Source organism: Lathyrus oleraceus, chromosome 5 (genome assembly GCF_024323335.1).
Source record: "Lathyrus oleraceus cultivar Zhongwan6 chromosome 5, CAAS_Psat_ZW6_1.0, whole genome shotgun sequence".
Taxonomy (NCBI): domain Eukaryota; kingdom Viridiplantae; phylum Streptophyta; class Magnoliopsida; order Fabales; family Fabaceae; genus Lathyrus; species Lathyrus oleraceus.
In genome coordinates, this window is record NC_066583.1 from 625408782 (window position 1) to 625419178 (window position 10397).

The 10397-nt window shown below is 31.5% G+C and overlaps 1 protein-coding gene across 4 annotated transcripts; it reads left to right on the plus strand.

The window, feature by feature from the left end:
* Positions 1-2788: 2788 nt before the first annotated feature.
* LOC127087245 (uncharacterized) lies at positions 2789-6488 on the plus strand. Of its 4 annotated transcripts, none has more exons than XM_051028105.1 (7): positions 2789-3282; positions 3669-3881; positions 4201-4344; positions 4591-4734; positions 5296-5415; positions 5504-5590; positions 5781-6488. In XM_051028105.1, the coding sequence occupies exons 1-7, from the start codon at positions 2923-2925 to the stop codon at positions 6219-6221; spliced, it is 1509 nt and encodes a 502-aa protein (XP_050884062.1). In that variant the 5' UTR covers positions 2789-2922; the 3' UTR covers positions 6222-6488. The 4 variants fall into 4 exon arrangements, with proteins under 4 accessions (XP_050884062.1, XP_050884063.1, XP_050884064.1 ...); XM_051028106.1 differs by having other exon boundaries at positions 4594-4734; XM_051028107.1 differs by having other exon boundaries at positions 4204-4344.
* Positions 6489-10397: the final 3909 nt, after the last annotated feature.

Sequence of the window (10397 nt, forward strand, 5' to 3'; positions counted from 1 at the left end):
TTGTATGTTTGATTTTCCGATTACCATGTCTGTTACCGGATCCATGTCCGGCTAAACCCTAGGTATCGGTATGTAAAGACCGTCGAAACGATGAGATTCGTAAATAATTGGTGTTTCTTTTATAAAACATATTTTTCCGGTTTTAGTTTCTTATTTTATTCAAACTATTTTTCGTACGAGAGTACAAAACAAACAAAGGTTACGGTCAACAAGAACGAGAGTTTGAGATTTTAACCAGATAGCTAAAACTAGGCATTAATCCTAAACACAGCGAGAGTGCTTTAGGATTAATTAGACTTTATTCATATTCAAAAATTACTTTTAAATTCAAAGTGAGACCGCGAGAGCCAAGCATTCTGGTTTATGAGTATGGTCAGAGTCAATAAAACGAGAGTGTGAGACTAAGTCCTTTCTATAAATAATTTCTACTGAAGAATATTTTGACCAATAAGATTACACCAAATATCTATCGAATCCCCGAAGTTTGATGCGTTACATACCGATATCCCTTTATCAAATATCTTTATTAATATTTTGTTTACGTTATAGTTATTTCTCTTCATCCCTCCAATCTTAGAACGATCATCAGCCTTAGATTTATATAGTAACATTAGATAACGATACGTTCGATTATTAGTCCTTGCGGGTTCGATAATCTTTAAAACTATGTGATACGACTATGCACTTGCAGTCACGATTCCCATAGACTTACTAAGTCGCGCTCAGTTATGTAGATTCTCTCAACTAGTCTCTTGATCCTTCTAAGCATGTTTCAACATCATTTATTCAGAAGTCTCTGAAGATTAGAAGATATGATGAAAATGTTTTGCATCAGGAAAATAGTACACAATACAAGATCAACATTTCCTCCACTACGTTGTTTTTGTGGGCTAAGGATTGTACTATTGTTCCTTTTTGTCTCCCATTACGCAAATCGTTATACAAAGAGACAACTGCATTTTGCTATTCCAATTCTACCCTCCAACAAATCTTTTCATTGCCTATATAAAGGAGACTTGGAAGATTGGATAAGTTGCTAATTCACGATGTTATTTGACATATACACACAATGCTTTTTGCTGAACTAGATATTATTGTGTATAGATAATAGAAATACACCTAGAGCTTTTATTCGTTATTGTGTGAGAAATTCATTGTACTAAAATTGTGTTACTCTATTTTCTTAGAAGCAATCTTGTAAACACATTCTTGTAAATCCTATTTGTTTGAGTATATTCCTTGAGTGACTAGAGTTTTAGTTAGATACACTCAAGAAGACAAAGACGAGTAGTCTTTGTGTGTCTGTAATCAGTTTCGATTATAATGGATTAAGTCCTTGTTGAGAAAGCAAAATTACCTTGACGGATGGACTTGAGGTAACTTAGTTAACAATGAACCAATATAAAAATAATTGTGTTATTTTTCTTGTTCGTGGTTTCTGTTTGATTATGTTGGTTTTAAAAAGTTTTCATAGTGGGAGACAAAAAGGTACAATAGTACAATCTTCATAAAAATCGTAGAATTAACCATATTTTCTCCACTAAAATTGAATATCAATCTTCATAACTAGTAAAAGTAACCAGATAATAATCACGACGTAGATCCACAATGTTTATCACACTCGACCTAGTCCACATTTTCTGCAGTCTACTCTATAGCGCCTTGAAATCTATCTTTCCCCCTAACATTTGGTTAATGTCCCCTTTCTCCCATGACTCATGGATTTGTATTTTCTCCTTATACGAAAAGATGAATCTTCTTTATCACTTGCATACCACCCTTCCTCGACTATATTCTCATTTTGTATCTTCTTTCAACTGGATCTTCTTTGTCACTTGCACCCACGACCATTTTCTTGTAAGAAAGAATCCAAACTCGTCCTTCTATTTCTTGATTTCCTTATGCCATATCATCATACATTACATGTATATATGATTCGTTGAAGAAAATATCCTTCCCACCCTTAGCGTTTTTAATATTGCATTCTTTCTGATCATCTTTTTTGATTTTTATGGTTACTTTAGACTTAATAGATTCGTTTGGGCTTGATATTCTCATAAAACTGAAATATTTGTATTTTATCTTAATGGAGTAGTTAATTATCATACTAGAGATCTTCCATTCAAACCCCAACTCAAACAATTTTGTTTATTTTTATAAATAATTTATCATTTCTTTTGAACTCTTTTTCTTTTTTTCTTTTATCAAAATTTTACTACAAATTTTTCTTTTGCAAAATTCTATTTTAAAAAAATATACAATAACGAAAAAATAAAATAAATATTGATTTATTAAATTAGTATTCAATAAAATAAAGAAGGCAATATATTATTTTTTGAATTTGTTATTTAGTACAGAAATTCTTTCGGTCAACATTATTTTTGCATATTAGTATATTCACAAATTGTTGTTATTGAAAAAAGATTAAAATTATCATTAAACTAATATATATCAACAAATCCAATTTTTTATATTTGCAAAAATTAAACATTTCAGTAACATTTGTATATTTTATATTTTAATTAAAGATATTCTAATTAAAACATATACAAAATATATTAATTTCATAAAAATACTCCTTTTTTAATAATATCATAAAATATATTCATTCAAATAAATTTCGTAAAAAGTTTTTTTGTACAATGATTTTTATAAAAAAATATTATCTTAATATGAGTCAAATAATTAAAAAAAAAATAAACATCTTGAATTTGAATATATTACAGTTTTTTTTTATATTTACCTTTAATATAAAAATAAAAATGGAGAGAAAATGAGAGTACTTGAGACTGTGAAAGAAAATGATTGAAGCCGTAACTTTGGTTGTAACCATGGTGTAGTAGAGTAGAATATAATCACTTTTTTTCCCTCTCAAACTCAAAAATTTGAATACTGCATTTTCAAAAACGAACCAACGGCTCCATGAACGATTCTAACGGAAACGCAACTTCACCGTTACCATGTATCGTTTCGATCCCTCCATTCGCCGTCAACCACCGCCGTCTCTCAAGTTCCACAGTTTTCGTCCAGCGGAGCCGTCCAGTCTCATCGGAGAAGCAAATGGCTTGGATTTCCCTTCAGGGACGACTTGTGAACGCCGATGAAGCTAGCTCGGCTCGAACCATTGGTGGTGGCTTAACAGATGAATTAGCATTCGCTTGGAATCTCTTCCCTCCCATTCATCGAGTTCTCATTGTTGCTGTTATTGGTACTGCTGCTTCCGTTGCTAGGTCGCAGAAAAATCAAGAGATATTGAAGCTTAAGAAATCCATTGAACTTAGGGTAGGGTTATGGTCCCTTTGAATTTATTCCTTTTCTAGTGGGGACCAATTTCTGCTGCAGCTTTCAATTTAATAATTTTCAAAAGTTATGGTTTTAGGTTTCAAAATTAATATCTAAATCTAATGGTGTAATTTGCTTCACTCTGTTTTTTTTAGGATTAAGTTAATGGTTAGGTTGGATTTTAGGGTTTAATAGTCATAATATATTGGGATTAAGTTAAGATTAAGCTACTATTATGTACTAATATATATTGAGATTCGTTACACGTTTGTTGTCATGAGCGATAATAGCTGAAATTGCATGGTAAATGAACCTTTTGACTTGTTTGATTGTCCCGACTTTGAATGTATGTAGTAATATTGTTTTATTTCATCACTATATTTCAGGACCAGGTGTTATTGAGCATGCAGGAGAAGCTTGACGATCTTTGTGAGCAGGTTAACCGTTCTGAAGAGAACACAGTTGTTGCCATCAACAAGTTATCCAATAAGGATGGAGAATTGCAATTGGAAGAAGCATTTGGCTCCGAGAGAATTAAGTTTGTTGATTGTGGTTGTTGGCATTGTGAAGAACATTCTTCCGTCTATAATGAATTGGTGGTAAGGAAGCCATACTCATACTAACTGTATTGTGGTTATTGTAGAGCTTTTCACTAGGTGCTGGACAATTATAACTCTATATTCCTAATGGCTTCGTTGAAAAACTTAATGTTGTTAAATTGCGGTTATGGCGTAGCTGAATTTGAACAAATCACTAATGTCCTGCACTATGCTATTTAGAGTTAAATATTGTCAAAAAGTGGCTGTAGCAGCACTTCAGCATTGTCGTGAAGTGAAATTTGAACAAACTGCTGTTTTACACAATTGACAACACTAAAACAACTTCGCTTTGAATTTGATCGTTCATTGACTTTGTTAGCAGGATGCCAATAGTAGAAAAGCTTCCAGTGGAAATGAGGTGCTTCAATATAAGTCACGCTTCTCTAATGAAGAACAAGAAGAGAGAAGAATGTCTGACTGGTCAGATTTGGCTTCAAGTGTCACATTTACTTCTGATATCCAGGTATTCTTTTCTTTAGGGTCATCTTTTTTAAGGTCCTATATGAGAAAGGGGACTATCATCCACATCTGCTTGGATGTTATACATAATTTTCCAAATTTCACTTCTTAAACATATGCAGTTTAGGCTTCTCTCTCGTCTAGCACTTTAAGCAGTAATTTCTCGGTTATCTTTATGCCGTTAGTTTGCTCTTGCTCTTGGACTTTTTCAATTTTGTTTGAATGATCTTGGTAATGATTACTTTGTTAGCAGGGTGCCAATAGTAGAAAAGCCTCCAGTGGAAATGTGGTGCTCCAATATAAGTCACCCTTCTCTAATGAAGAACAAGAGGAGAGAAGAATGTCTGACTGGTCAGATTTGGCTTCAAGTGTTACATCTGCTGCTGATAGCCAGGTATTACTTTCTTCAGGGTCATATTTGGTAGGATCCTCTGTGAGAAAGGGGACAGACATTTTATCTGAGCACTTAGTATCCACATCTTCTTGGATATGATACGTAATTTTCCAAAAATCACTTCTTAAATATATGCAATTTAGGTTTCTCAAATCTTTAAGCAATTAGTTTATTCTTGCTCTTGGGCTTTTTCAATTTTGGTTGAATGATCATGGTAATGATTACTTTACTACAAGCATATCAGAAATCAGATTATATGTCAGTTTGATATAAGATTCTCGTTAGAACTTGACTAAACAATCTTCTCATGACTCATTCATCAATTGTTCTGGTAGCTTGTCTGTATTCCACACTGTGGACTTTAACTGCAACCAAGTTAATGGATTGTAATTGCTTAATTGTGTTGTTTCTTCAAAATAGTTAAAATGCAATTGCAGAATTATAATTTTACGTTTTTATTTAATCCTCTGGCCGTGCTCCTTTTTCATTGTTTCCTTGTGTTTTTATTAGTTCTATCATCTTATTAACTATTATGTTTGACATGCTTTCTGTTACGCTCAGTTAAACAACTTGGCTATAGAACAAGATATTTATAATCTTAAGAGGGACTGCGAAGAGAAGGAGACAACAATAAATGAGCTAACCACTCTGCTGAACTCTTCTGAGATTGCTAACAGAAAGGTAATATCTGTATTTTATCCTTTTAAGTTGGAAATGACTACTTCTTTTTCCCTTTTTCTAATATCATTTTTACTAATACTTAAAACAGAGGGTTGCTGAGTTAGAAGACACTATAGAGAGAAAGAACACAACAATTTCAAAACTAAAGAAGGATATGGCTGTTCTAGAACAAAAGGTACTATACATGTAGATATCAAAATATGGAGTGACCAATTTGACAGATTTGTACTTAGTTGTTTGACCAATTTCTATCACATGCAATATCACATTACTTTTAGCTTTCAAAACAACCAAAGCAAGAACGGTTTCTTATCTATAAATTTGAAATGCTTCTCTATTAATGTCTCTTTCAAAACTGACCGCAGGTTATGCAGCTTACAAGGCTTCGTCGACCATCCTTTTCTGCAAATATTTTAAATGAAAGTCAGCTGCCACAAATGAGAGATAACCTCATTTATGATATGGACAGCACTACTAGCCCCTCGTCTTCTGATTCTGATAGTTCTCCTGTCAACAATACACAAAATCTTCCTGCTAATGTCTTTGTGCCGAACCAGAATTCTGATTCTACAATTGATCAGACACCTAAGCAAGCAAAATTTTTAAAATCATCAGGGACACTTATTGAACGTCGCTCACAATCTCGATACGCCAGTCCTCTTCAAGAAGTTCCAATTTATCATAAATCTAATGCAGCTTCTTCTTCAAGCCAAAAGCAATTGTCACCTCATAAGGACTTAAAAAAGAGTAGAAGACGATCTCTCACTGGAGCTAAGACTGCGGGTGCACATAAGAGATGGGTTTAATAGCGAATAGCCAATATTCTCTAGGTTTATAGTGATAAGTAAATTAATAAATTATAGATAGCAGCAGCAGGGACTGCTTAAGTTTTAACCATAAAATATGGTCTGATAAATATCAAACAGCTTTTGCTGTCTATGGGATGATCTCTTATTTCGATTAGTATCTTTCTGCAGACTAGTTTAGCCATTAAATATGGTCTTTTGTTTTGTAAGTAATTGCAGAAGCAGAAACCAGTAAAACCTCATTTTCGTTTTTGTTGTTGGGATGAACCTCAGCTGGTTTATAACTTACAACCTAGTGCTGTCTCCTAGTATATTATTTGACACTTGTTTTATCTGCTCATTTTTTTGGGTTCTAGGAATGAATAAGGGTGACAAAACGGACTGGACCTGTCGGTTTATCCCCACCATTTTTGGTGGGTCGGGGCGAGATTTACGCCTCGGTGTGTTAAGTTAGCCCGCCCCGCCACGCCTAATCCGCTTTTAAAATGGGCTAAGGGCAGGGCAGATTTTTTCCGGACTTTTTTTTAAAAAAATTATCTTTTTATTTGGAATTAAAACAATATGTTTGTAGTATACCTACTTTTAAAACAATCCTCATTTCTTCAAATTCTAATATTCATTTTTCACATAACGACAAACATCTTATTTTGAAGAAATTAATTGATCTCTAATTCATTCTTTATCTTCTTTTATAGTAGAAAAATTCTTTATTGCAAAACATAGAAAATACATTCTTTTCTCTTTTCTATTACTTGTTGTCGTTGGAGCCGGATCCTAAAGCTTTAAGATAAATTTTGCACAGAGGGGTTTGTTTCTCATTATGATAATAAAATTTTGATTTATATTTTGTTTTATTTGAGTTCTCATTTCATTTATTTTTGCTTCCATTAATAAAACTACTGATTTTGATGTTGTTGATCTTGAAAATTACTACCTCTGATCCTTTTTATAAGAGACAATTCACTTTTTAGATTTATTGAATAATTAATGTATCTAGTCTATAAATTGACCAAATACATGGATTATTCAATTAACCTAAAATGAATTGTCTCTTATATAAAGAAACAGAGGTAGTATTAAACAGTAGGTGACGATAAGGAGAGAGATGATGAAATGTTTTATCCAATGGCTATGATATCATCCAAAGCTTCATATTGTCACGAAAGCTTTAAGATTGATTTTTTTATTGTTGGTTCTTGGTTAACTTTGCTTAGATTGTGATAGTTTGTTTCTTGATTTTTGTCCATATATATCCTTAGCTAGATTGTACTTGTTGATTTTTTAACCAAATTGATTATTTTGGAATTTTAGTGTGTTTGTTTTAAGTTTATGGTATTATAGTTACGTTGTTTTATGACATTTACATTAAGACTTATTAAAGTTTTATTATGCGTTATAAAATTTATCAGTTTATTTGGTAATTATTAACAATTTTATAAATTATGTAATAAATCAAAGTGTAAAAAAATTGGAGGACCGGTCTGTCAACCCGCCAACTCGTTAATAACTGAGGGGGAATTGACTTTTGAGTTCAGACATCTAGGTTGGTTTGTCCCACCTCACGCAACTTTTGAACGGACTTAAATGGGACGGACCGTCCGCTTTGTCAACCCTAGGTATGAAGGTGTTTGGTTTTGTTTATTTATTTTGGAAGTTCTTAACTAAATAAGTTCTTAAATAGACTTTGAAATTGGGACAAAGAAAGATATCCATTTAAATTAGGATTCACTCATTTTTATTATAAAAAAATGAATTTTTTAATTAATTTAGTAATTGATGTATTTAGAGTATTTATATCTACTTCCTCCTTTCCATGATAATGAGTGATCTATTTGAAATAAAAAAATATTATAAAATATATAATTTATTTAAATTTTTAAAATATTTTTTTCAATTTTATCATTTAATTAATATTTGTTCTGGGTCGGGACAACTCGCAATAACTTTAGACTTATTTTTTAATAAAGTATCTGTTTTGTCGCATCCATCCTCATTATTCTCGTTAGCCTGACTCTATTTTGGTGGCTCTATATTTCAAATGATTAAATTTTGATGCTCCCCTTAATGGCTAGCACTGTGGATGTTGAATTGGAATAAAAAATGTATCATTTAATAGAATAAAACAATTAATTTAAAAAAACATTGACTTAGAAGCTGACACCACCCTACGTTTGAAGGTTGAGAATTATGACGTTGTTATGATGGTTGCACTACAAACTGGTGTGGGCTGCCTTATGAAGCTTCCATGGAATCAGAGTCAGTTCTCCATGTGTACACACACAGCATTATTTGAGGAATACAACCCACACTCATTTGCATTGTCAACTTCCTAATCATTTCCTCCAATTATTTTATTTCAAGAGTGAAGACTAGTACATTAGATTCATAAACTTTAAATATCAAATAAGGTCATGATGCTTTCTAAAAAATCATGATATGGAAGAAGGGTTGGGACCTATGGGGATAAAATCTTATTATATTAGAGAATGAGTATGGGGACAAAGAACTTTTGGAGGGGGTGGGGTGATAATGATTAATATGAACTAGCCTTTTATTCATTGAGGTTTTCTTTGATAGTTTGAGGAAAATACAAGAGAGGACATTGAAAGAGAGAATATAAAAAAATGAAAAGATTAGAGAAATTTAGGTTGAGAGCGTTTTAAAATTTATGTTTAATCATCATACAAATTTTTATAATTTAAAGAACTTAAAAATTGTATTGAGGACGGTTTAAGGGAGGTTATATAAATTAAAAAGTTATATTTTATGTTGTTATAATATTTTAAAATTTTAATATATTAATGATAAATATTTATTTATTATTTAAGAATTTTTTTTTAAAAAAATTAAAGATTTTTAGACCTCATTTCTTTAAAGTCTTTTCTTTTATAATTTTCTAATTTGGAAACAAAACCTAAAGGTATTACTTACCAATATTCCTAATTAATAGATTTAATTAGAATGATTTTTTTTGTCAACAATTTTTCTATTTTACTTTGACATGCACTTTTTTTTACAAAATACTTTTTATTTTCAGAAAATTGAACTTTTTTTTGGGTAAAAAATATTTTCAAAATCAATTATTAAAAAAAGATTTTTAAATATGAGTATTTTACTTTAAATTATTTTTGAATTATGTTTTACACAAATTTTTTTAAATTTACAAGAAAACAATTTATTCAATAATTTAAATTGATTTTTATATTAAATTTGATTAATTAAATTGTCTATAATATTTGATTCAGCTTATTTACCATTTATATAGTTCAAGTTTTTTTTTGGGTTCAATATGCAATTTAATTTGGAGGATATGGTTCAATTAACTATATTTTTGCACACCCTTAATTTAAATCCACAAGCGAGTTGATTGCTTTTGAGTTAAAGTTATAATACTCTTTCCATTTTTATGGGTGCTCCTACACCGTTATGAAAAGTCCTGACTGTCTTTAGAGTCTAGAGATGCGTCTTCAGACGAACCTATTTTAATAATTTTTCAGGGAAAATTGAATAGGCACCTTCAATGTGCCAAAAATTAATTCGGCGATCATCCCCGTATGCGTAAAAAATATGTCCGAAGATGAATCTCTGCAAACACCATTTATTCAAAATTTAGTGGGTGATCCGCGTCAAGGCTTCCCTTTTCCTCCTTCTTTATTTTCTAAAAAAATTCTCAAAACAACATTTGAGCTCTGCAACATTGAACCTTCTCATCCATTCATCCAAACACCATTCATTGGAGCTCTGCAACATCGAAACTTCTCACCTTTCTAGCATCTCAAACATTTAAGCTACTTCTCATCATTTTGATTAGGTAAATATTTTAAAATTTATTCTCTTTTTATTTTTTGATTTGTAGATAGTTGTTTAGGCTACATTAAATGTATTAAGTACGATAGACTATAATGTAAATGAATTTCATAGACTAGAAGAACATGCATTGAGGTTTTTTGGAACTGGTAGGGCAGAGAAGGGATTTTTGCCATAGAAGATAATCACAGGTTTGCCCAGAGATGCATCTCTGAATTTAGTCTGTATTGTTTTCGGAGATACATCTCTGAATTAGACTCTGAAAAAGTTTTGGTTTATTATGTGAAATTTGTGAATTTCTCCGGATATGCTGTTTATATTTGTCTCTGTTTCTAGTGCACGTGCAATGGCTGAAAATAACACTGATCA